The sequence below is a fragment of the Crocuta crocuta genome, unplaced genomic scaffold, assembly GCF_008692635.1.
Source record: "Crocuta crocuta isolate KB4526 unplaced genomic scaffold, BGI_CrCroc_1.0 scaffold72, whole genome shotgun sequence".
Classification (NCBI taxonomy): Eukaryota; Metazoa; Chordata; class Mammalia; order Carnivora; family Hyaenidae; genus Crocuta; species Crocuta crocuta.
The window spans coordinates 2,264,273-2,289,188 of record NW_027529427.1 but is presented as its reverse complement, the minus strand read 5'-3'; the positions used below and the strand labels follow the sequence as shown (position 1 = coordinate 2,289,188).

The window sequence follows — 24,916 nt, the reverse complement described above, 5'->3', positions numbered from 1 at the left end:
CCAGCTTTGTCCCTTGAGGGCGGTGGGGGGAAATGGGGAGTCTGCCTTTGGGAGGCAGCATCAGGGACACAGGGGCAAAGAACTGCCCCCTCTCCTCCCATGGTCTCCCCTCTCCACAGTCCTGTGACTTCTCCCTTAATAAGCGAGGACAACTGACCTCCCCTCAGCCCTTGGCAGGCCTAACAGGCTTCCGATCTGAGGCCTGGGACCCTAAAATTCCTCCCCCAGAGCCACCACCTCTATCCAGATCTGGGTGGCAGTGCTCAGCCCTGTGACCTTGGCTCTGGCACCGCTAGGACCCTGGCCCTCGTCTCCTTCATGATTTCTTCCTTTTCTACCTTTTTTATTTCTCTCCTAAAGCACCTGCAATAAAGTGTAGCACCCTGGGATGTCTGGGATGTTTGGTTTCTGCCCCATTTCTGTTCCAAAAAGATGCAGTTCCAACTCAAGTAATAAAGCATTAAAGATGCAATGATAGGGGTACCTGGGTGGCTCAGTTGGTTAAGCGTCAGACTTTGGCTCAGGTCATGATCTCATGGTTTGTGGGTTCGAGCTCTGCATTGGGCTCTGTGCTGACAGCCATCTCAGAGCCTGGAGCCTGTTTCGGATTCTGGGTCTCCCTCTCTCTCTGACCCTCCCCTGCTCATGCTGTCTCTCTCTCTCTCAGAAATAAAACATTAAAAAAAATTTTCTTAATGAAATCTTATTAAAAAAAAAAAATGCAATGATAAAGGTTGGGTACCAGACAGCTTGTGGGCAGACAGTAGGGGGGAGGCAGAAGCCCAGGCCTCACAGAGAAGGCCAGAGACAGGTCAGGAGGAGAAGGTATTCACCAGGCGGCTGGGAGAGCACACACACAGTAGTTCACTACAACCCGCCTATGGTGAGTCTGTACGGGAAGGTTATGCTGGGAAGGAATCAGATTATAAAAGACCCTGAATGCCAGGCTAGGGCGTAGACTCTATCCTAAGGGCAATGGGGAACAAGTTTTGAACAGAGTGGTTACATGGTCACAGTCATGCTTCTCAGAAAGGTCACCCCTGGGGCGCCTGGGTGCCTCAGTCAGTTAAGTGTTCGACTCCTGATTTCAGCTCAGGTCATGATCTCACATTTGGTGAGTTCAAGGCCCACATCAGGCTCTGGGCTGACAGTGCGGAGCCTGCTTGGGATTCTCCCTCTGCCCCTCCCCTGCTCAGGCTCTGTCTCTCAAAATAAATAAATATGGCTTAATAAAAAAGAAAACAGAAAGGTCACCCTAGCAGCAGTGTAGGCTGATGAAACGGTGGGAAGTGAGACAGGAGAGAAACAAGGCAGGAGGTAGGTGGCAAGAAAGGTAAGATCCATAGAATGGGGGGGGTACAGGAAAAGGAGGGGGAAAGGGGAAGAGGTTAAAGAATACGAAATCAGGGGCGCCTGGGTGGCTTAGTTGGTTAAGCGTCCGACTTTCGCTTAGGTCATGATCTCACGGTTCGTGGGTTCGAGCCCCGCGTCGGGCTCTGTGCTGACTGCCAGCTCAGAGCCTGGAGCCTGTTTCAGTCTGTGACTCCCTCTCTCTCTGACCCTCCCCTGCTCACGCTGTCTCTCTCTCTGTCTCCTAGAAATAAACATTTAAAAAAAAAAAAAAAGAATACGAAATCACCAGAATTGAGTGCCAGGTGCCAGGAGATGGGATATTAACAGGGAAGGGTTCAAGATAATAGCCAAGGTTCAGGTTTGGGCAACTGGCTGATAATGCTGTTATGTTTACAGGGATAGAGAATAGGGGATGAGGAATAGCTTTGCGGGGAAGATTACAAATTCAACTGTAGACAAACTTCCCGTGAAGTGTCTCTGGGGCAGTGGGATAAAGGTCTTACACTTATCCCACTAGAGTGTAAGTAAGCGATACCTAACGCCTTAGAAGGCGCCTAGAGAGAGCAAGAGGAAAAGGCCAAGGACAGAGTCCTGGGGAACACCGGGATTTAAGGTAAGTGTGTAGAAGAGGCTTGGAGGACAGGGAACACAGGCTGCTTTTCTACATACGGAAGCCCAGCGCAAGGTTTAGGTATAACACTTGAAAGCATAATTTAAAATCACTTTCTTTAATATACAAGAAACACGAGACACAGATAAAGCCTAAGAAAGTGCTCAGTCCCCAAGTTGGTAATTTAGGCGGAGTCGAAGACGAGCCTTTCCAGTCCCCCAGGGAAAGCAGGGGCGGTGAGGACACAACACCACCAGGCCCCGGTGAATCTGGCGCGGGGGCCACACACAGCCTAGTTTTCCACCAAGTTTGGAAAGTGCTGATTTTCCTTGTCCTGGTCCTGGCCCTGCTCCCACACGCGGCCTCCGGTTTCCAGAAGTCGTCCAGTTCCCAGGATGGCCCCTTCCTTCAGTGTCCTAGCATTCTCGCTCAGGGGAGGAGGCCGCTTGCCCTGCCAAGAGCAGTGTGTGAGTTGGAGGAGGGAGGGGGGGTTGTTCAGGACAGGGAAGATTGGGTAGAAAGGTCTCCCACCTCCACCCCTCTCCCCCAGAGTTCCTAGTAACAGCTTTCACCCTCTGGCCATTTACCTGTCGTGGTGTCAGAGTTCCGGGGGAGTTGTCATCCTGCAGGATGGTGAGGGGAGATCTCCCTAGTACCTTGCCATTTGCTTTCCGTCTGTTGTGCTTAGAACCTAGGGTGGGTAAGGAGTTAAAGCCAAAAGCCCAAATTAAGGGTTTACAGTTAACTCCTTGACACTCATCTGTGGACACTATTCCTGATTTCTCTTCCCTATCCTTGCCCCTACGTTCTGTACCTGAAGATCGGGGGGTCTCAGGGTCTTTTAAGGGCCTGTCTGAGCCCTGGCTGGCCGTGGGTGTGTGTGAGGGCTGTCCTGCTTCCTCCTTGGAGGGGAGCTCAGCCTGGCTCCACAGTGGCATTCGGTCCTCGAGGGAAAACTGGGTGCCCAGAGGCAAGTCCAATTCAGAAGATGAAATTGCCTCTAGGGGCAGAATGGACTCTGGGGGAAGACTCGATTTGGAGGCTTCTGTCTCAAAGACTTCATTCAGCTGTTTCGCCAGTGGGCCTGGGGGCTCTAAAGAAGAGAAGTCAAGTGAGACAGTGACCCTATGATACAAACCACTCAGCAAGGAGAAGACAGACAGGAACTTTAGGATTCATGCTCTAGTGGGTGAGGGATTGGGAAGAGAGAAATCGAGGTGAGGGGGAGAAAATGTTGAGAGAAGAGCGAGATTGGTGCAAAGCAAGAGGAGGGAGGTTCTTTCGAGAAGGAGCTCTGGGAAGATGGCTTCCTTGGCCCAACCCAAGGGTGTTAGGTGACAGCCTTACCAGAACTCCCTGGGCCCACCATTTACCTCCGCCGCTGGTCTTCATAGGTGTCCGTGCAATGCCAAGGGTAGGAGAGCGAGGATCTGAGCCTTGGGCCTCATTAGGACTCTCCAACTGCTCCCCTGCTGGTAGGGTTGGCTGTGGAGAGCTCTCCACCTGGCAAAACCAAAGGCTAAAGCAAGTCTGGACCCTGACTCTTCTTCCCTTCCAGGTCTCTAGCCCCAGGTTGATATTCCAGGCAGGTATGGCCAGGGCCCTCAGGCATTCGGCCTACCCCAACTGGATTAAGAAAGCGGAAAATAAGGCTTCAAATTACAGGGAGGAGGAGGGCGTGAGGGCTTTCTCAGAATCAGGTTAGGTAGAGGCCCAAGAATTCAGACCCTGCCACCCTCCGCCGCCCGCCCCAGAGTACCTGGATGGGAGTGCGCAGGATGCCGGCACTAGGTGACCGGGGGTCCGCCACTCGGGCCAGAAGCTTGTTGTGCGGCGGAGGCCGCGCCGGAGTGACCGGGGAGCTCTTGGCTGAGCCCATCTCCACCAGGAGAAATAAGGTGGGGCGGGGCGGGGCCCGGCCCGGGGCGAGGAAAAGCCTGTGAGAAATGACTCAGGTCTCAGCCATTACCGCGACCACGTCCGATTTCTTGCCTCCAGACCACCCTATCTTCCCGGTTCCAGCTGAGGAACCTCCCCGCCGCTGGGCCAGAGGCCTCTGTGGAAACGACTGTTGCAGCTGACAAGCCGGCTCCTTCCGAGCCTGCTGGGCCGTCTAATTTACTAATTTATTCCAACCACTTACCGGGCCCCAATTCCTCTTTGGGATTCACAGAAGCTCGAGGCTCAACTCTCTACGCCGAGTTTCAAACCTCCCGCCACGCCCCCTGCCTTGACTCTATTGGTTGAGCCGACGCAGACGCCTATAGGCCCCCTCTATGGGACCCGCCTCCAGCGAGGGGCCGTTGGCTGGGAGGACGTCTGTCAGGAGGACAGTGCGGCCAATGAGCAGCGGCCAGGCTTGCCCAGGGGTGACGCCTCCCTGTATACGGGACTTTTGTCCCGCAACCGGCTGCGAGTTGTCCGTTGTGAGACTCTGAGGAGTGCCAGTCTTCGGTTTTAAGACCTCCGGTTTCAAAACCAAATGATTTTATTTAAAAAGTCATGAATTCTCACGTTATTACGTACATATCCGGCTGGAGGCGTAGTTATGAAGGATTTTCTGAGGCGAGAGAGATAGTAATCCTCATTGGTCGGCGGAGTTATCAATCACTCGACTAACCCTCTCAAACTCCGCCTCATTGGACAGCCCCTTTTCAAATACCGAGACTACAACTGCCTTTCTATTTTCCGATTGGACAAGACCCTGGAAGGCTTCTGGGATTGATTGGCTTAAACAACCGTCAGTTTCTGCTTTTTGATAGAAGGCACGCGAAGGGACTGTGGGGGTCTCAGAGTACAAGCGTCCAAAACTCCCGGACCCACGTCGCCTCTTTACATGCGCTCTGCCCTGGGAGAGTGGGATTGGTTCTTTCGACCATCGGTTGCATTAGAAGCGCTTTTCATTGGCGTCAGTCAAGAGTAGGGCAGAGGGCGGAGCACTAGTAGGCAGGCTGCGTCCAACTGCCATTCTCGCGCGTCCTCCCTTTAGCGCATGCCCCTAACGAGTAGTGCTCATTGGACGGCCAGACTAGGGGGTGGGGGACTGGGAACGGTGGGAGCTGCTGTGTGTGGAGGAGCTGCTGCCGGTGTCATGGCGGAGCTGAGTGAGGAGGCGCTGCTGTCAGTATTACCGACGATCCGGGTTCCTAAGGCTGGAGACCGGGTCCACAAAGACGAGTGCGCCTTCTCCTTCGACACACCGGTAAGCCCACTCCCCACGCCCGAAGCGAGCACGACTTCGTTCCATCGCCCTGGTCATTCTGCCGGGGCCTGCAAGGCTTGGGCTACCGCCTCCCTGCGATGCACCATGGGACTTGTAGTTTCCCACGCTCCTCCCTGCCGTTGCTTTTAATTAGCTGGCGTTGTCGTGGGACTACTGCCCCCGGAAGCCTCCGCGTCCGCCTCACCCGGTCCCCGCCTCGTGGAGCACTGTGGGGATCGTAGTCGCTCACTCCCCTCACTGCCGTTCCAAGGTAGAGGCGCGCCCCGATCGCTGGACTACATCCCCCAAGTGGAGGCCTGCGAAAACCTGGGAGTTGCCCTTGCCTGCCGCGCACGGCTCTCCGGGTTTTGTAGTCTCGTGTGGGAGGGATGGGGCGACCCCGCACTGTTCTTGGGCCGGGGTTTGGGTTGGAGGGTGGGGATTGCAGTTCCTGGGCGCCTAGTAGTCTGGAAGTGACCGTGCCGAAGGCCGGTTCTGAGAAAGGCCGTGTTAGACTCCACCCACGGTTAATGTGGACAGGGGGCGGGGAGGTGGGTCATTGGTGGTAGGGAGGAGAGGAAAGAAGGGAGGAAAGCTCTCGTCGTTTCTCCTTTGAGGTGAACTGTGGCCGCAGCCCCCCTTTCCCCGCCCATCACAGAGAGCAGAGGGAACCCTTTTAAAAGTATTCCCAGGGAGACCGTGTCTTTCGTGGATGATACTAAGACCCCCTCTCCCATCCCGCTCCCACTCTGGACTAGACAAAGCCTCCACCCACACCATGCTTCACGTTTTGCAGGCTCCACCCGCACCCTCCCTTCCTGCAGTGCTGCCTTCCTGTGTCACCCTCAAGCAGAGACTAGCCTTTGGCCTGGCCAGAGCCTGAGCTGAGAAGGCAGCAGCCTGGTTGGGATCCGCCCCCCTTACCACCCCTCCCGTCAAGCGGTCGCTGGGCCGGACCCAGGGTGTTCAGCCAGACCAGCTCGTGGCAGGGAAAACTGCAAGTCAGAGTGGAAAGGCTTCATTAATGCACCGCCCGTGCTGAGGGTAGCAGCGTGATCTAAGGCCCAGTTCAGGATCATCACTGTGATTTGTGGTTTGCTTGGTTTGCTGGGCTTTAATCTGGCCCTCAGTCAGTGTGCTGCTTCTCTGGAGTCTGGTTTCCACAGAGCCTAAAGAGGGCTGCTCAGAGCAGGGTTCCCAAGCCTGGGGGAAACCCAGCAGTTCTGATTCCAGCAGAGGAGTTCCGGAACTCAGAGCTCCTGCATGCCATCCGGTTCATCAGGTGCATGGCTTGGTCCTGTCTTTCTCAGGAGGGAAAGGTTTTTCTTAAGTGCCAACAGATGGTACGAGTCAGTGGCTCCCTCTTCACACTCCTGTCTGTCTCTGCTGAGTAGCTGCTTCGAGTAACCCACATGGTGTTTTTGTAAGCTTATTATACTTTCCTTCTTTTATCCCAAGTCAAGAGATCTCCAGTGTGGCCTCGTTGCTTTCCTGACCAACTGCCAGCACGTTTGATTATCTTCAAATTCGGTTCATGGTAGAAAGCTTATTTGCCCTCCGTGATGAAAAATTCTCCGTTCGCTCTCGAACATTGTAATCCACACTGTCCTAGGGAGTGGTACAGAGCAGTCTGTGGGGCCAGGAACTGCCTTAGACGGTGCCCTATTTTTCATATCGCAGCAGAGAATTTTTCAAGGCCACTGAAGCATTTATTCGAGGAAGAAGATGCCCGTCGTTGCTTGGATCTGAGGGAAGACTGTTGTTTTCTCCAGTTACCTCCTCCACCTTATCCATCTCTCTTCACAAAGACACTGAGCGACTTGCTCAGTGTTAGAGAAGCTCACCCTCCCTCCTTAGCTGTGATTTAGGGTGGACCCTTCTCTCTCCCTGTTTTCTTCCTGGGTTATATGTGTTTGAGCTGTCTCAGCAGGTGTTGCTAGATTATTCTAGAGAGGGATTGGCTTTGAGGTTGGCAGCTGATGGACATCAGTGGGGGATTTAGTTATCAGTCAGAGGGGAGGCAGCAGGGCAGTGGCTGGAGAATGCTGCTCTTCACGTCCCTGCCGAACGAGGTCCAGGTATAGCAGTGGGCGCCAGACAAGGCATTGTTAGCCGGCCTCTAGCAGGAGACAAGGGAGAGGACTCAGCGTGGACCAAGCTTTGGCCACCTAGTAGGGTGTGGTAAAGGAAGAGTCTGGGCTCGCTGGCAGGCTCCGGAGTTGGGTGTATTGTTCACGCGCTAAAATCTCTGCTCCTCCAGTCCAGAAAGTTTTCTGAATCCTGGAGATGAGGCGGGGTTTGTCATTGCGTGTTGGAGGGTGGGCGGGGGAGATTCAGTGTCTGACATGCAAGTCTTCCCTCTCCCGGGAAAGGACCGCTCTTCCCTCTGAGGGTAAGCACTGGCCCTGGAAGTCCATGGTGTTTGATTCCCATTGGCCTTAAGGAAAGAGATAAAGGGAGTTCTCTGCTACTGATTGGAAGGCTCCAAAGCCCAAAGAAGGAGCAAGAAGGATGAGGAATGGTGACTGACAGGTGCGGCTCAGCTCCTGGTGTCCTTGTTTGCTGTTACCAATGTCATGGGAGAATGGGGAGCGTCTTAGCCCTGGTCCGGGTCCTAAAAGGCTAAATGACTTCCCACGTGGTGTTAGAGCGCAGAGCCTTTCTTTTGGAAACCAGTTTCTGACCCCGGGTCCTGGTTTCCCCACCCAGCCAGGCTTCATGCCCCCTGTTTCGTCCCCTGCCTGTTGCACTGCAGGAGTCCGAGGGTGGTCTCTACATCTGCATGAACACGTTCCTGGGCTTTGGGAAACAGTATGTGGAGAGGCATTTCAATAAGACGGGCCAGCGAGTCTACCTGCACCTCCGGAGGACCCGGCGCCCGGTAGGCATCGAGCTGGGGCGGGGCCTGGGGACTTTCAAGCACGTCCCGCTGGGCCTCCATTTTGAATCTGCCTCTTCCGTTCTGGCCTCCTAGAGGCCTCCGTTCCCCCTCTCGCCCGTTTCTGCCGGTGTTACTGAAACTCAGCACACATGTTTTGTTTTGTCTGAGCTCCATTCCCTTCCCCGATTAACCCACTCTGTCCTGTCCACCCTCCCCATCTGTCCCTTCCCTGGCACGCATGGCCGATTCTGCCCTTCCTGCCTCATTGCAGAAAGAGGAGGACACTACTACAGGCACTGGAGACCCCCCCCGAAAGAAGCCCACCCGGCTGGCTATCGGTGAGCACCATTTCGTTCAGTCCGGTTCTCCCTGAGCTGGTCTTTCTTGCCCTTGGAGGGACTAGAAAGGCCCCCAAAGGATGGGCCTGACCAGTGGCCGTAGAGCCCTGAGAGGGGATGAAATGAGGTCCTGTTAGAGAGGCGGGACATTTACCTGTGGTGGCTGTCCTACCTCCTCCTCCCCCTTCCCTGTCTCACCAGGTGTCGAAGGCGGGTTTGACCTCAACGAGGAGAAGTATGAATATGATGAGGATGTGAAGATTGTGATTTTGCCGGATTACCTGGAGATCGCCCGGGACGGGCTGGGGGGACTGCCTGACATTGTCAGAGACCGGGTATGGGTGCCTTCCCGCCGTGCCGGGGACCCCAGGGCACACAGGTCCAGAGCAGTGACGTCTTGGGCGAGCGCTGAGAAAGCTGGAGGCTGGGGGGCTGGAGGGGCACGTAGGGCAGGGGGCTGGGCCCCGTCTCTGACCCTCTACTTCCCCCAGGTGACCAGTGCTGTGGAGGCCCTGCTGTCGGCCGACTCGGCCTCCCGCAAGCAGGAGGTGCAGGCCTGGGATGGGGAAGTGCGGCAGGTGTCTAAGCATGCCTTCAGCCTCAAGCAGCTGGACAACCCTGCTCGGATCCCTCCCTGGTGAGGCCTGGCCCCTCTACCTTGAGCCACACCCTCCAGAGCAGGGGCAGAGAGGCCACCCTCCTGGGGGATGGGGGGGCGAGAGTGGTGGGAGCAGGCCGAGGAACGGGGTCAGGAGAGGGGTGAACTCAGCCAGGGGCCGTCCAGAGGGGCGGAGAAGAGCGAGCTTTCCAGCCGGCAGGGGGCCAGCCGCATATACCCCCACCGTGTAGTCCAGCGTGTTTTCTTCTCCCTGGGTTAGCGGCTGGAAGTGTTCCAAGTGTGACATGAGAGAGAACCTGTGGCTCAACCTGACAGATGGCTCCATTCTCTGTGGCCGCCGCTACTTCGATGGCAGTGGGGGCAACAACCACGCCGTGGAGCACTACAGGGAGACAAACTACCCGCTGGCCGTCAAGCTGGGCACCATCACACCCGACGGAGCCGGTACTCCCGCCCCTCCTCCAGCCGCCTCCGCGCTCTACAATGAGCGGGGTCTACTCATTGTATATGACCCGGGGAGCACAGGAACACCTCCTCTTGATGAACGATGAGAATATTGCAGATGAGACTAGATCTTCAGCTGACCCCCCAAGTCCAGGTCCCCCTCCTTAGACGTTACCAACATAATCTATATAGTGAGTGTCCTTCCCAAACCACCTGACCCCAGCACCTTATCCTGGGGGTAGAGTCACGAGCAGGTGCGGCCCTTGCCCTCTTTTACCCCAGGCCATCTCAGAAGGGCTTGTGACCTCACCCATAGTCAGAGGAGCCAAGAGAGTTACCCTCACAGGCTCCTCCTCCTGTCCCTGCCATGGCAGGGAGTGAGATTGGTGGCCAGGCCGGAGCCACCGCTCCTGATGCTGCCCCTGCCTCCTGCCCTAGATGTGTACTCCTACGACGAGGACGACATGGTCCTGGACCCCAACCTGGCTGAGCACCTGTCCCACTTTGGCATCGACATGCTGAAGATGCAGAAGGTGAGACCCCCTTTCAGCTTCAGATTCTTCTCACCCCTGCCCGCCAGGCCCTTCCTCGCCTGAGGCTGATATAGCGCACCGGAGAGAGCTGCCACGATTCTCCCGGTCCCCAGGACATTTGGGCTCCCTTTGGAAAACTTTGTAATATCCGTCATTCGTTCATCGCCGACTACCGAGCACCTACTCTGTGCTCGTCGCTGTGTGAATGAGACAGGTATAGCCTTTCGGAGACTTACATTCTAGATGGAAAAGCAGATATTAATCACATGCTCAGGCACATGAGTGAATGAGCACAAGCCAATGGGCGCCGGGAAAGAGACAGAGGGGGTGCGACCCTAGCGTATAGCAGGAAGACCTTCAGCACAGATCTGAAGGGTGAGAAGGGGCAACTTCGGAATGGAAAAAACACTTCAAGTGGAGGGACTCGCATTCGTTTCTTCCTCTCCCCCAGCAAGAGGCCTGATGACTAACGATGATCGCTCGAGGCCCCTCTAGAACTTGGACTGGAAATAGCCAGGGCGTCTCCCACATTAGAGGCCACAAGTGAACACATTCTAAGCTCCAGCAGGGTAGCATCCCGGACCCTGTGAGGGATCTACGTAAAAATATCAGGGCTGAGTTTCTCGCCCTGCCTAAAGCACCCCTTCCCTTGCAGACGGACAAGACCATGACTGAGTTGGAGATAGACATGAACCAGCGGATTGGCGAATGGGAGCTGATACAGGAGTCGAGTGTACCACTGAAGCCCTTGTTTGGGCCTGGCTACACGGGCATCCGGAACCTGGGTAACAGCTGCTACCTCAACTCGGTGGTCCAGGTCCTCTTCAGCATCCCCGACTTCCAGAGGAAGTGAGTGGCACCCTCTCCCCATGACTGGCCCCTTGGCCTTGGACCCCTGCCCCCGCAGCTCTCCTCCTGGACGCCAGCCTCTAGGCACACTCCCCCTTCAGCCACCCTCAGCACTTCTGTGTTCTGGCTCAGGCTTTGTTCCCGTTCCACCGTGGCTGGCACGCTCCATTAGTTCGAGAACCACCCCACTGTCACCTAGCCACACGAGCCCCACTGGGAGCAGAACACTGAATCCTGGGGCTCTCACTGGCTTCCTGATTGACTCAAGGGCAAGAGGGTGGTCTTTCCTGAGGCCAGTGACATCACATGAGTGCCTAACATGGACACGTAGCATTTGGAGGAGAGGAGGGTTTGGGACAGTAAGGTAGAAAAAAGGCAGATTCTTGGCATAAGTGAGTCTGCTTTCTAATTGAGAAGGACGTGATGATGCATATGTGAAAACTTAGCAACGCAGTGACACGTTCCGTTCCAGGCTGCCTTCTCCCTTCCCCTGGCTCGCTTCTGGGGAGGAGGCCGGGGGGAAAGATTGCATCAGGGTACACTGCATGCTGGTGTAGTTGAGAAGGGGAGGAAGGGCAGCTTGCTGGAAAGAAATGGACTCCGTGTTTCAGCCACGTCCCTCCCCACTCTGAAGGTTGCCTCTTCCCCTGATCTAGTAGATGATAGTCCCCTTTTCCTTGCAACTCATGCCAAAGCACCTCCAGTTATCCTTCTCTTGGCTCTTAGGTACGTGGACAAGCTGGAGAAGATCTTCCAGAATGCCCCAACGGACCCCACCCAGGACTTCAGCACGCAGGTGTATGTAGCCAGGTCCTGTGTACCGCCTCGCAGCCTGTATGCCTCCGTTCCCCTCCATGACCACCTGGAGTGGGCAGCAGCTCAGGACGTTTGCCTCTGGCCGTGCTGCCTGCCTTGAGTTGGGTTCCTGGGGAATCTCAGGGTTTTCACATTCTAGGGAGTTGCCTGAGGGCTATAAGCAGCGGTCAAGTTGGGGAGGAAAAGGCACAGGTAGATGTCAGATGATCCACAGCTGACTGAAGCTAAGCAGTTCTCTTGGATGTTAACGCAGGGCCAAACTGGGCCACGGCCTTCTCTCGGGAGAATATTCCAAGCCAGCACCGGATTCGGGCGACGGGGAGCAGGTGCCAGAGCAGAAGGTGAGTCTGGGACTCTGTCCCTTCCAAGCTCTGGGATGATGGGGAAACTGAGGCCTGGGAGATGTCTAAAGAAGGCCCCTTGGTGGCCTCTTGAGCCCCAGCTGAATCGCTGCCCTGCCTCTGCCTAGGAAGTTCAAGATGGCATTGCCCCTCGGATGTTCAAGGCCCTCATTGGCAAGGGTCACCCCGAGTTCTCCACCAACCGGCAGCAGGATGCCCAGGAGTTCTTTCTTCACCTCATCAACATGGTGGAGGTAAAGGCTGGGAAGATGGCAGGGCAGGGCTCTCTGTGCTTCCTCCTGCCCCTTCTTCCCTGGCAGCCCCCGCCAGCCCCAGTTCGGGACCCGGCACGCTGGGCTTCCCCTGTGAGTAGCGGCTGCCCCTGGGGAGAACAGTAAGGCCGGGCAGTGAGCCTTATGCCAGACGGGCTTGCAGACTAATGCAGCATGCACCCAAGGACATGATAGGAAGATGCTTCTTCCTCGTGAAGAAAAATACCAGAGTGTCCCACCATGGTCCCAGTGCTGTGTCGGCGCCGGGGTCGGGGAGGGGGAGTTCATTAGGGAAGGGTTCTACTCTTGCGGCCCGAGAGGCTCCTGGTGGACTCCCTTCTGCTCCGCTCTCTCTCCCTGACTCCCCAGGGTCCCTTTCGGGCCCCTCTACTGTTCCCTGGCCGCCCAGACCTCCCCACCCTGCCTCTTTCCCGTAGAGGAATTGCCGGAGCTCGGAAAACCCTAACGAAGTGTTCCGCTTCTTGGTGGAGGAGAAGATCAAGTGCCTGGCCACGGAGAAGGTGAAGTACACCCAGCGTGTGGACTACATCATGCAGCTGCCGGTGCCCATGGACGCGGCCCTTAACAAAGGCAGGTTGCCCTCAGCGAGGCCTGGGTGCAGCGCGGCTCTGAGGTGTCGGAGGAGTGCTCGGGCACCTTAATGGGAGCAGAGCCCACAGTACGCCCTGCCCCCCCAACCAGAGGCCCGAAGCTGGGCCACCTCGGGGGGGCAGGATCACCTTTGCATGTCAGAGCTGCGCTGGGAAAGAGGGGCAAGATCGTACGTGGGGGTGTGGCCAGTGGGTGTGGGGAGGGTGTCCAACACAGTCACAGATGTTGAGGCAGTCTAAAGCAGGGCTGAGGAGGGAAAGAGACAGTGCCCTCTGAAGGGTTCACCCGTCAATTCTGTCCCCAGAGGAGCTGCTGGAGTATGAGGAGAAGAAGCGGCAAGCCGAGGAGGAGAAGCTGCCCCTGCCGGAGCTGGTTCGGGCCCAGGTGCCCTTCAGCTCCTGCCTGGAGGCCTACGGGGCCCCGGAGCAGGTGGACGACTTCTGGAGCACCGCCCTGCAGGCCAAATCGGTAGCCGTCAAGTAAGTCCCGTTGGCCTGCGCCTCCGGCTCCAGGCCAGTGTCGGGGTAACCCCGGTGACACTGTGTGCCTCTCTTGTCCTTCTGTCCCTTTGTGGTTGGACTCTCAGGGCTGCATCAGTTGGGGGAACCAAGAGGCCCTGGCAGGAGTAGACATAGCTGATGACCACATTACCTTGTGCTGCCCCGGCCGCTCCCTCTTCTGTACGGGGTCACATGTTAGCACAGCTTCGGTCTGCTCAACTCCCTCAGTCAGGGCGAAAGCACGTAGTGTCCCTTGCAGACGGGATTTGGATTTCTAGCAAATGGACTTAGTTTGCGCCTGATTCTGTCGTGAACCTATACTGGAGATCTGAAGGAGTGCTTTGGTTCCAGGGGATTTCAGCCAGCCCCTCCTCCCCTTTGACAGGCCCCTGACTTTTGCTGCCCCTTGTCCGCAGACGGCTCCGAGGCCTGCCCCAGGCGAGATGAGAATAGATGAGAATCCAGAGTATCTTCTGGGCATCAGGGCTTTGATCAGGGAGAGGCCAAACCCTGGGTGGAGGTTTCAGGACAGGAGGACTTTGGGATTCTTTGGGTACCAGGACATTCTCTCTTCCCCAGGACCACACGATTTGCCTCTTTCCCCGACTACCTGGTCATCCAGATCAAGAAGTTCACCTTCGGCTTAGACTGGGTGCCCAAGAAACTGGGTATGGTCGCTGGGACGAGTGAGGGAGGTTAAGCAGAAACTGCTAGGAAAAGAAGGGGCCTTATCAGCATAAACCAGCGCTGCTTCAACTTTTCCTCTGAAGGAGGAAAACATTGCCCTGACCGTTTCAAAGTAAGGCAAGTTTGGAAGGCACAGCCTAAAACTATTAAAACACTTGCTGTCATAGCGATGATTTACAAGCAACAGCGATTTTCTTTTGTGCTTGGTAAGATGTCCCATAGATAATTTTGAAACAGTTCTCGTGAGTCTTCCAGCCCCTGCCGACTTGGAGAGCAGCTAACTTAGCTTCATTCCCTTAGGTCAGTTGAGGCCCGCAGAGGGAGAAAATCATTGTTGTGCCTGTGGGAGGCGCCCATCCTTGCCGTAGCTCATGGGTGGTAGGTCTAGGACTAGAATCCAGGTCTCCAGGTTCCCAGGCCCACCATCGTATTGCACCGGGACCCCCTAACACCGGTGCTGTTGTGAGCAGCTCCTTATTGCAGAGCGGGGCCAACGTATGGGGCCGGGCTTTGAGATTTCCCAAAGGGCTTTTTCAGGAAGGGCCCCAGGGAGCTGCTGAGGTGACCCTTTGCCTGCCATTCCAATTTCAGATGTGTCCATCGAGATGCCAGAGGAGCTAGAGATCTCCCAGTTGAGGGGTACAGGGCTGCAGCCTGGAGAGGAGGAGCTGCCTGACATTGCCCCACCCCTGGTCACTCCGGATGAGCCCAAAGGTAGCCTTGGTTTCTATGGCAACGAAGACGAAGACTCCTTCTGCTCCCCTCACTTCTCCTCTCCGACATGTTAGTGACTCTTCTTCCTGCCTGTCTCTCTCCTTTGCCAATGGGGGTCTTCTCTGCCTGCCTCCCCTTGACCCTGCCCTTCGTATTTCTCCTGTCCTCCCTTTCAAATTTCCCCTGCCCTCTTGATGGATGGGAGGACGGAGCAGAGCACTCGCGGCCACACTGTATGTGTGGCCGGCAGTAGCACTGGCTAATCACCTCTCTGCTTCGTTAACCTCATTGCATGGGGTGGGCTCGAGGCGTCATACTCCAGAAGCGGGGCCCGTTCGTGACGGGGGCAAGGAAGGGGATCCGTGGGAGACCTTTAGCCTCAGTTCCATGTCTTCAGTACTGCCGGGCCCCCGCTACGTGATGCTGTCATTTTAGTTCTGGAGTCCGATGCCACACCATGGAAGAAAAATGCATGGAACGGGGGGTTGGGAGAGGGCCCAGGGAGTGCACTGTGGGCGGGAGGAGGAGCAGATAGGGGCCCAAGGAGCCGGGTCACCGTGCCCTCGCTTCTCCCCCAACAGCACCCATGTTGGATGAATCCGTCATCATCCAGCTGGTGGAGATGGGTTTCCCTATGGACGCCTGCCGCAAAGCCGTCTACTACACGGGCAACAGCGGGGCTGAGGCCGCCATGAACTGGGTTATGTCACACATGGACGATCCAGGTAGGCGGGGTGGGTAGCAGGGCAGCACAGGGCCACCGTCCTGCCTGTACACACACTGCATCCCTTCCCCCCCCCAAACAGATTTTGCAAACCCCCTCATCCTGCCCGGCTCCAGCGGGCCTGGCTCCACCAGTGCGGCAGCCGACCCCCCGCCCGAGGACTGCGTCAGCACCATTGTCTCCATGGGCTTCTCCCGGGACCAGGCCCTGAAAGCTCTCCGGGCCACGGTACGGGGTGTCCCCCAGCTCAGGACTGGGGGCCTGCGGGGAAGAAGCTGGTGGTGGGGGGAGGTTCCGTCCTTTGTCGGTGAGACCAAGGGCAGCCGGGGTGGTAAGGGCCAAGCCTGAGGCTCCACCCTCTCATGGCTGCAATGAAGGAGCCGAGCCCTTCCCTGGTGGTTTGCTTGCCCTGAACCTGTTGGAAAGAGTAACGCTTCCCTCCTCTCCAAGAACAATAGTTTAGAAAGGGCTGTGGACTGGATCTTCAGTCACATTGATGATCTGGATGCAGAAGCCGCCATGGACATCTCGGAGGGCCGCTCGGCTGCTGACTCCATCTCTGAGTCTGTGCCAGTGGGACCGAAAGTTCGGGATGGCCCTGGAAGTGAGTGTCCCCGGGAAACGGGCTGCTGGGACCTAGCCAGTCCGCTCTCAGACCCTCATTCCAAGGCAGCTCTGCCTCCCTCGGGGCGAGAGGGGGGTGCCCCGGGGGCCCAGAGACTTCTTTCCGCTGACCTGGCTTCTGAAGGGGGGATTCTGGGAGTCTGAGACAGACTTGTGACTCAGTACATGCCCCCCATTCCCTGAAACTTGTGTCCCAAGTTTGAGCTTCTGGATGCACCTTTGGATGTCGCTCAAGGATTCCTGTCCTTGTGTTCTCTGCACCCCCCTCCCCTTCTCTAGAGTATCAGCTCTTTGCCTTCATCAGCCACATGGGCACCTCTACCATGTGTGGTCACTATGTCTGCCACATCAAGAAGGAAGGCAGGTGAGGGGCTGGCCGTGTACCTTCCAAACTGGGGAGCGGTGGTGAGAGTGAGGGGGGGACATCCTGGAAGTCCTTAGAATATTTACAGGAGAAGGCCTGCTGGGTTGGGGGGCGCAGATACAGCGCACGTGGACACAATGCCTGACTGCAGGGATCGGCAAACTATAGCCCCAGCGCTGCATCTGGCCACCTGCTTTTACAAATAAAGTGATTTTTTTTTTTTTTTAAGTTTTATTTATTTTTGAGAGAGAGAGAAAGAGCCTGAGCCGGGGAGGGGCAGAGAGGGAGAGAGAGAATCCCAAGCAGGCGCTGTGCTGTCGGTGCAGAGCCGGACGCAGGGCTCAAACTCACGAACTGTGAGATCATGACCTGAGCGGAAATTGAGAGTCCGATGCTTAGCGGACAGAGCCACCTAGGCACCCCATAAATAAACTTTTAATAAACTTCACCGCACTTAACTCATGTATGTATCATTTGTGGCTATTTTCACGCTGCAACATGAACGTTGAGTCATTGTGTCAGAGACCGGATAGCCTGCAAAACCTAAACTATTTACTGCGCTGCCCTTTACAGAAACCGTTCGCTGACCGGACCAGAGCCAGGCAGGAATGGGCGGGGGTGGCTGTAGAGATACTGGAGGATTTGAAGACTGGGGAGTCGGGAATGAGACCTGGATGCTCCCTGCAGGCAGGTAGCAGCTAGACTGTAGGTTTAGGGGCCCAGGTTGAGAATGCTGGGAGTCTGTGCCCCAGAATCACCAGGACCAGGCGCTGTGTCAGAAACTAAGCTGACGCCCTGTCTGTTCGTCTTTCTCCACCTGCTGCTTCCCCAGATGGGTGATCTACAACGACCAGAAAGTGTGTGCCTCTGAGAAGCCGCCCAAGGACCTGGGCTACATCTACTTCTACCAGAGAGTGGCCAGCTAAGAGCCTGCCCTGACCCCTTACCACTGAGGACGGGGGACAGACCATCTGGCATGAGGGACAGGGGCTGAGGAATGGACTCCAGCCCCACCCCTGCTCTGTTCCCTTTTTCTTTTCGTCCTCAGCAGCAGGGAAGAAGCGAGAGGCCATAGAAGAATGGCCAGGCCGAGCGGGGACACTCCAGAGACTTTGGGGCTTGGGGGGGCAGGAAGGGGGTGGGAGGGGCCGGCCACCTGTCTGTGAGGAGACTTTGTTGCTTTCCCCGCCCCTTGAACCCACAGTGCTCTGCTTCTCTGTGTAACCCTGGCGGCCCCTGTGTGGAGGGGGGCTTGTGTGTGCGCGTGGGTGTAGCTTTGTGCAGCCTCTTCCACAGGAGGGGGCGTTGGTGCCTGCCCTCCCCCTTTGTGTTTGCTCCCTGTGTGGTCAGGCAAGGAGGGCTGGGAGGGAAACGGGGTCCCCAGCCCTCCCGCCTGCCCTTCCCCCACCTGTCTCTTCCCTGCCCTTCTCTGGAAAATGCCAAAATACACGATGTGAATAAAAGTACAATGGCTAAGTTGTGTCCTGTTTGGTACCTTAAGGGAGATTTCTCTTGCCTTGGGCGAGCAGGAGTGTCCGGTCTGCTGGGTGCGCCCCCACCCCTGCCCCCTCCATCGGCAGTTCTCAACTTTTCACTAGTTCTAGAGTTTTTGGGAAATCGGGTGTGAAATGAGGGGGAGGTGGGGGCTGTCAGAGCAAAGATGGGGGTGAAGAGCCCTGCCTTCAGCAGTCACAGCAGGAGGGGGCCCAAGGGGGTATTTCCCAAATGTCCCAGGTCCCCTAGGTCCTGGTGTGGGGTTGGCCAGCTGGAGCAGAGCGGGACACCCGGAGGACGGGGTGGTTTCTCAAACTGCCTCCCGTCCAGCTGCCCGGCTTCTAGCCAATGTGGGCGGCCCCGCCCCCTCTGAACCCTGTTACTTGCCGGGTAACTGTGGGACCAGGCTTCCCCTGGGTAGGTCAGAGGGGGGCAGCCACTTCGTCGGGGGAAGGGAGGTCCTTTTCTCAGAGTTGGAGAGATGCCCCTCAAGGCTCCCTCGGTCCCGGCGGGCAACGTGATCTCGGGCCACCTTTGGCCCTCCGGGGGGCTGCAGTCGTGAAGTGGGGGCTCTTCTGGGCGCAGGTTCTCGCCTTCTCTCAAAAGCCGGGCAACGGATGCTGAGGCGACTGAGCCCCCGGACGCCCCTGGAACGTTGCTACAATAACTGGGGCAACATCCGAACATTGCAACACCCGCGGCTGGGGCGGGGGGCGNGCGGAGTTCTGCCTCACGGCCCTCTATATAAGCGGGCAGTGGCAGCGGCTGCGCGGTGATACTGACCTTCAGTGTGTCGGACCCAGCGCCATGGCGCCCTCCAGGAAGTTCTTCGTCGGGGGGAACTGGAAGATGAATGGGCGGAAGAAGAACCTGGGGGAACTCATCACCACTCTGAACGCGGCCAAGGNNTGGCAGCGCGCTCTCCCGCGCTCAGCCGGGTGCCCAAGTGGACCTGGATGCAGGGGTGAGGACAAGGCCTATTGGGGGCTCCAGACTCTGACCCTGCAGCCGCAATACCGGAGGTGTGTCGAAGGAGGAAGGGTGGGGCCACATTTAATGGTGGCCTCCGGCCGTGGGGCGGGAAAGGATTTCGTGGGTCATCAGGAGGACTTGGGCTGCACCCATCAGGAGCCGGGGATAGGAGCGGAGCCCCTGCGGACGATCGCAGGAGGCTGGCGACAGCCCCCGAGCGTGGGGAGGAGGCTGAGCCTGCGTGCGGGGTTCCAGCTACCTGCCCCCTCGGCCGTCTGCTCCGTGCGCCGCCGCACGTAGCCCGCGACTCCTCCCCGCGCCTCGATGGGCGGGCCGCGTCCCCCAGCCTAGCGGCGGCGGCCTGTTAAACTACACGCTCCATCCTTTACCCTCCTCAGCCTGGATGCCTGCTGCCCTCCGACGAAGGGGCTGAGCAGGTGCCGAACAAGATGGGCCATTGGGGAATGAGGAGCGATCCTACAGTTTTCTCCAGGCTGCAGACGGGAAAGCACCAGGCCTCCCTCTATAAGCTAGTCGTCTCCCTGCCACCCACGGGCAGAGTCTTTACCCTCCCACTCACCCAAGTCACAGAACCACGGGCCTGATCAAAACAGGCCTTGGTTTATTCCCCAAAGACCCAGTACAAACCCCAGGAGTTGGCTGCTTCTGCTTTTACTAAAAATCCTTGCTCGGGGTGGTAAGGATGGGCTATTTTATTCTTTTTTTTTTTTTTTCCTAGGAGAGAGAGAGAGACAGTGTGAGCAGGGGAGGGTCAGAGAGAGAGGGAGACACAGACTCAGAAACAGGCTCCAGGCTCTGAGCTGGCAGTCAGCACAGAGCCCGACGCGGGGCTCGAACCCACGAACCGCGAGATCATGACCTAAGCGAAAGTCGGACGCTCAACCGACTAAGCCACCCAGGCGCCCCAAGGATGGGCTATTTTAGAAGGGAGGCGTGGTTGGCTCCAAGAGAATGCTGAGTCTAGGAGGTGCCCAGGCCCAGAATAGCCTGGGGAAATCAGAACCACAGCTGTTAAAGAGCAAAGGGCAGGGCAAGGGCCATGGCCTCCCAGGGACACCCGGAAAGCTCCGGAGTTGGGTACGGGCCCAGCCTGGACTGGCGAGTAGACAAAGGTGATCCTGCTGGAATGAAAAGGAGTGGAGAGCAGAACTGAGAAATCAGGTGAGGGGACCCCAGGACACGGGATGGAGTCTGGAGAATGGCTTCCATGTGACTTCATCCCCTTGTGCCATCATCTCTCCAGAAGTGGTATGTGCACCCCCCACCGCCTACATCGACTTTGCACGGCAGAAGCTAGATTCCAAGATTGCTGTGGCTGCGCAGAACTGCTACAAAGTGACTAACGGAGCCTTTACCGGGGAGATCAGGTGAGATGCAGGCGTGAGAGGGGTGCGTGGGGGCTCTGCCCTCAATTTCCTCACTGAGGGGAAGCCAAAGGGTGGGCTCTCAGCTGAAGCATGGCCTTCTCTCTCTTCCTTTAGCCCTGGCATGATCAAAGACTGTGGAGCCACATGGGTAGTCCTAGGGCACTCGGAAAGAAGGCATGTCTTCGGGGAGTCAGATGAGGTTAGTAACCAGGAGGAGGAGGTAAGAGATGCCTTATCCAGGAGGGGTGTCTCACCAGATCTGTTACCCAACAGCTGATTGGACAGAAAGTGGCCCACGCCCTGGCGGAGGGACTTGGAGTCATTGCCTGCATTGGGGAGAAGCTAGATGAGAGGGAGGCTGGCATCACTGAGAAGGTCGTTTTCGAGCAAACCAAGGTCATCGCAGGTAACTCCATAAAAAGGGACCTTTGAACTGGGAAGGGCTGTGGAGGCACAGAAGGTGGGGTGAGATGCCCTGCAGCCTAATTTGACCCCCATCCCAGGCTGATACAGGAAAGGAAGGAGGAAGGTTAGAACCCTTGCATCATCCAGATCGCTTGTGTTCCTGCCTTGGATGTTAGAGATGCCACTTGGAGTTGCTCCAATAGCCACCAGGGGGCATTAGGGCACCATCATCATCATTCCCTGGGCTGAGGGCGGGCTTGCTCCTTCGTGTTCACTCTTCCACCTGTGATCTCTGTCCCACAGATAACGTGAAAGACTGGAGCAAGGTTGTCCTGGCTTATGAGCCTGTATGGGCCATTGGTACTGGCAAGACTGCAACACCCCAGCAGGTAACCAAGCCCAGGAACTCTGCCCTCACCTTACCCCGCCTCGGTAGGACTAGACTGCCACAGAGATCACCTGAGCCAACCCCTCGGGTTTAAAGACAGGAACCCCCCGGGGCATCTGCCTGGCTCAATCCGTAGTGCATTTGACTCGTGATCTAGGGCTCATGAGTTCAAGTCCCACACTAGGTGTAGAGATTACTTTAAAAATACCTACAAAATAATAATAACAATGAGCCCCCCCAAGCCCAGAGAAGGAGAGTGATTTGTCCAAGGGCATCCATTCCGGGGCCTGGGTGGAACCGGAGCTGTGGTATTCTGACCCAGATCGCAGGGCTCTTGTCCCGAAACCACACTGCCTCTCCTCCGTGGGGCCCAGGGTCTTTTAGCCTCTGAGTGGAAGGCAGAAAGAGGCTTATGTAGCCTGGCTTCTCGTTCTAGGCCCAGGAGGTACATGAAAAGCTCCGGGGATGGCTTAAGTCCAACGTCTCTGACGCGGTGGCTCAGAGCACCCGTATCATCTACGGAGGTAAGTGGGTTTGGCTCCAGCCCGAGCTGGGGGTAGACTTGGCCCTCCTGCCCCTTCCCTGACCATTCCCTGTCTCTTCTCCCTTCCCAGGTTCTGTGACCGGGGCAACCTGCAAGGAGCTGGCGAGCCAGCCTGATGTGGATGGCTTCCTCGTGGGCGGCGCTTCCCTCAAGCCCGAGTTTGTGGATATCATCAATGCCAAACAATAAGCCCGTCCACCTCTCTTGCTCGTCCTGCTAAGCCAGGGACTAGGTAGCTCAGAAGCCCAGTGACTGTGCTCCTACCCCCCCACGCACACACCCCCACCCCGCACATGCTTCTGACAGTGTCACCTGCCCCCCTTGTGGCCAGACGACTATACCTCTTCCTTACTGTTTACACCTCACCCTGTAATGGTCGGGACCAGGCCCACCCCTTCTCCACTGACTGTAGTGGTTGGAACTAAACACATCACCAAGTTGGCTCCTCCTTGGCTGAGAGGTGGAAAGGGGTGGAATTTGCTCATGGGTCCTCCCTCCCCCCCGCCCCACTCGGGCCCCAGTGAGGGCAGGAAAGAGAAGCCATCCTGCTCTCCTGTCTCGCGCCATGAGGCCAAGGGCCGAGAGAACATCCTGCTCTCCCCTCAGAGGCCAGGGGTGCTTCTCTCCCATGGCGCCAATGCCTGCGTGTGTTGTGTCTGTGAGCAATCCCACGTGTGGGGGAAATAAACACCTGGCACTAAGTCTTGCGGTTTGACCTTCTTCACTGTCCTTGCCCATTTACCTTCTTTTTCCTTTGTGCGGCAGCCACAGGACACTTGTACCAAAAAAAAAACAAAAAACAAAAACACCCCTCCCCCCACACACAAACAGGTTTCTACAACAGCACATCTCTTACTGTTTTTACTTGAAAAAGTGTCCTGCGTATGAAGCCACCGTAGCCTTGAATAACAGCTCCCTCCCTTCCACCCCTCTGGATGGCTCTGGGGGTGTAGGGCTCCCCAGTGCTAGGGTTGGGGTAGGGGCCCAGCCTCACCAGACCCTCCCCCCCCAATGGCGTTAAGTAGCTGGTCTAGGCCAGCAGGGCCTCCTCCCCGCTCCCCAAGGGACGGATGGTTCTAAGGCGCCAGCACAATCTGGTATCACAGAGGTCACTGGTAGAGCAGGTAGCGCTTCATGGCAGGGGGCAAGGGCAGAGCAGATACCTGGCCGAGCCTGGTATCCCCCAGGGCGTGGCGCACGCACAGGCGGCTCAGGTGCAGAAGGGAGTGTGGCTCCGCTGGGAGAGAGAAGGAGGGGAAGGTGAGTAGGGGTGCAGCCACCAGCCAGACCTCCTCAAACTACAGGCTCTTGCCCAAGTTCTCCTCTGCCTTCCTGCTCTGAGTCTTGGCTGAGAGGGAGAGCGAAGGCACCCTGGGGCGGGAGGCTCTGCACGTTTATCCCCGGTCAGCTGGGGGTGAAGCTCCAACTAAGGCCCTGTAAGCAAGAGGCCAAGCAAGTTATGACAGTGGCAGAGCTGGTCTAGGCTTTGATTCCATAGAGCCTTGGAGCTGGGGTGATGAGCCCTCCTCCGCTCTGTAACAGCCGGCCATGGGGGATGGGGGCAGCAGTACTCTAGGGCTTGCAGAGAACAGTTCAATGAGCCCCCCAGCTCTGGCCCCCTCCCTTTTAGAGGAGGCCCCTCCCCTGAAGTCCCACCCCAAGGCCCTGCCTCTTTCAGTGCTCACCTTCCAGGGGGCCCAGGGCCTCAAAGGCCCCTTACTGGGATTTGAGAAAGGAAGTACCACAGATCAGAACCCAGGGAATCCGACACACCCTGGGTGCCCAGCACCCACGTAACCCTGTGCACCTCTTGCTCTAGGAGCTGATATCTGCTGTGAATCCCTAATCCCTCGAGTGCCTCCCCCTGTTCTGAGGGCTCACCCACCACTTACTGGCAAGTTGCTTTCCCAAGCCTCACTTTCACCCCTATTGCTGCTGAGACGACTACGTTAAGTCCTATCTGTGAAGACCCTTAGCCATGCCCCGCACCGGAGGCGGGTCAGATGAAGGCCCATTCCCTCTGCTCTTGTAAGGTACTGAGCTTCCATCCCAAACCACAGCCACCAGTAACAGAACACTCTCCCCACACCTGCCCCAGGCCTCACCTCTCCTTCCGCCCAGGTAGCTGATGCGGACCTGGCACTGGCCCCAGACAGCGCTTACTGCCGGATAGAGGGTCCTGCCCTTCAGTCCTCGAAAGGCTGGCCCCAGGTAGGTGCCCCCAACAGCGTAGCCCAGAGTTCCCTCCTCCATGTCCAGAACCACCAGCAGCCTCTCCGGCACCTCCAGCTGCTCACCCTGAGGTCTGGCTGGATATTGGGGGGCCCCGAACCCCTTGCTCTGATGGTATAGCTTCCCCCGACCAATGTCCCAGCCCCACGACTCGCTGTTGCTGCCCAGCAGCGCCGCATAGTGGTCAGCTTGCAACGGGGCTAGGGCCGTGGCCACGCCCACCACGGCGTGGGTACCCCTCTGTTCGCGGGGCCAGCTGATCTCCCAGGCGTGCAGGCCCCGCGAGTAGCCCTTCTTACCCCGGGCCCCATCAGTGCTCTGGGCCACGGGCCGCCGCTCAAAGCATAACCCCCCTTCCTTGACCTCGATGTTCTCAGAGCAGTCCTTGGGGTTCCAGCCGTGGCGCTGTTGGGCTCCCAGATCAGGAGGGGGAGCAGACAGCAGCTCCTCCAAGCCCTCGGGACAGGAGAGGTCAGGGTACAAGGTCTGTGGGGTGGGGGTGCTGCTGCTGCCCCCTGCCAGGGCCGTCTGGCCCATGGAGGTTTGGAGCTGGAGGACTCCCGGAGTCTTGCTGGGGCGCCTCTCTTCTGAAAGTTGATCTCCCGCTCGGGACTGATCTAGAGAGGAGTTGGGAGAGAAGAGGGTGTAAAGGACACGATCCTGGCGGGGACTCCCCACGCAGGAGCCCCATCTTTTCACGCATGTTTGCCCACCACCCCTCCACTCCCTCTTCGCTCCCCCAAGGCTCTTAGGCCCATCACCCTGCCCTCGCCCATCTGTCCCGCTCTGCCGAGACTCTCCCCGGTTCGCCTGCTTTGGACCTCTCCGGGGGCCGTGCCCTTTGCCCACCTCGTGCCCCGTCACCGCCCCCGCACCTCGCTGGGCTTCCCAGGCCGGGAGGTCACGGGCCCTCAGGAGGAAGCCCGCGGAAGAGAGCCGAGCCGGGTAGGGCGCAGACTGCCGGCCGCTTCCGCCTCCAGCACCTCCCTCGGCCTCGCCCCGCCCCCAGG

At 57.4% G+C, this 24,916-nt stretch overlaps 5 protein-coding genes across 8 annotated transcripts in view; 2 read left to right on the top strand and 3 right to left on the bottom strand.

Annotated features, from left to right (window-relative positions):
- The window catches only part of PHB2 (prohibitin 2), a 126,538-nt gene that overhangs the window by 24,391 nt on the left and 77,231 nt on the right, over positions 1 to 24,916 (bottom strand). The gene's annotated exons all lie outside the window — the stretch shown is intronic.
- Positions 2,066 to 4,767, bottom strand: CDCA3 (cell division cycle associated 3). The gene is made up of 6 exons (XM_077759089.1): positions 4,107 to 4,767; positions 3,723 to 3,900; positions 3,337 to 3,466; positions 2,778 to 3,056; positions 2,551 to 2,654; positions 2,066 to 2,414 (listed from the first exon to the last, which is right to left on the bottom strand). The coding sequence occupies exons 2-6, from the start codon at positions 3,840 to 3,842 to the stop codon at positions 2,256 to 2,258; spliced, it is 792 nt and encodes a 263-aa protein (XP_077615215.1). The 5' UTR covers positions 3,843 to 3,900; positions 4,107 to 4,767; the 3' UTR covers positions 2,066 to 2,255.
- On the top strand, positions 4,883 to 17,959 carry USP5 (ubiquitin specific peptidase 5). 3 transcript variants are annotated; one of them, XM_077759086.1, is made up of 20 exons: positions 4,883 to 5,165; positions 7,921 to 8,046; positions 8,318 to 8,384; positions 8,586 to 8,719; positions 8,876 to 9,021; positions 9,263 to 9,447; positions 9,886 to 9,980; positions 10,636 to 10,829; positions 11,556 to 11,627; positions 11,899 to 11,986; positions 12,115 to 12,240; positions 12,696 to 12,849; positions 13,175 to 13,349; positions 13,950 to 14,038; positions 14,649 to 14,771; positions 15,353 to 15,496; positions 15,578 to 15,723; positions 15,946 to 16,099; positions 16,399 to 16,483; positions 17,316 to 17,959. In XM_077759086.1, exons 1-20 carry the CDS (start codon positions 4,956 to 4,958, stop codon positions 17,407 to 17,409), a joined length of 2,607 nt encoding a protein of 868 aa, XP_077615212.1. In that variant the 5' UTR covers positions 4,883 to 4,955; the 3' UTR covers positions 17,410 to 17,959. The 3 variants fall into 3 exon arrangements, with proteins under 3 accessions (XP_077615212.1, XP_077615211.1, XP_077615213.1); XM_077759085.1 differs by having other exon boundaries at positions 14,649 to 14,840; XM_077759087.1 differs by lacking the exon at positions 4,883 to 5,165 and adding an exon at positions 5,352 to 5,436 and having other exon boundaries at positions 14,649 to 14,840.
- On the top strand, positions 18,739 to 22,375 carry TPI1 (triosephosphate isomerase 1). The gene is made up of 7 exons (XM_077759092.1): positions 18,739 to 18,941; positions 20,214 to 20,337; positions 20,452 to 20,536; positions 20,611 to 20,743; positions 21,046 to 21,131; positions 21,567 to 21,654; positions 21,745 to 22,375. The coding sequence occupies exons 1-7, from the start codon at positions 18,785 to 18,787 to the stop codon at positions 21,861 to 21,863; spliced, it is 792 nt and encodes a 263-aa protein (XP_077615218.1). The 5' UTR covers positions 18,739 to 18,784; the 3' UTR covers positions 21,864 to 22,375.
- SPSB2 (splA/ryanodine receptor domain and SOCS box containing 2) lies at positions 22,522 to 24,874 on the bottom strand. Of its 2 annotated transcripts, none has more exons than XM_077759090.1 (3): positions 24,756 to 24,874; positions 23,780 to 24,523; positions 22,522 to 22,911 (listed from the first exon to the last, which is right to left on the bottom strand). In XM_077759090.1, the coding sequence occupies exons 2-3, from the start codon at positions 24,441 to 24,443 to the stop codon at positions 22,784 to 22,786; spliced, it is 792 nt and encodes a 263-aa protein (XP_077615216.1). In that variant the 5' UTR covers positions 24,444 to 24,523; positions 24,756 to 24,874; the 3' UTR covers positions 22,522 to 22,783. The 2 variants fall into 2 exon arrangements, with proteins under 2 accessions (XP_077615216.1, XP_077615217.1); XM_077759091.1 differs by having other exon boundaries at positions 24,782 to 24,874.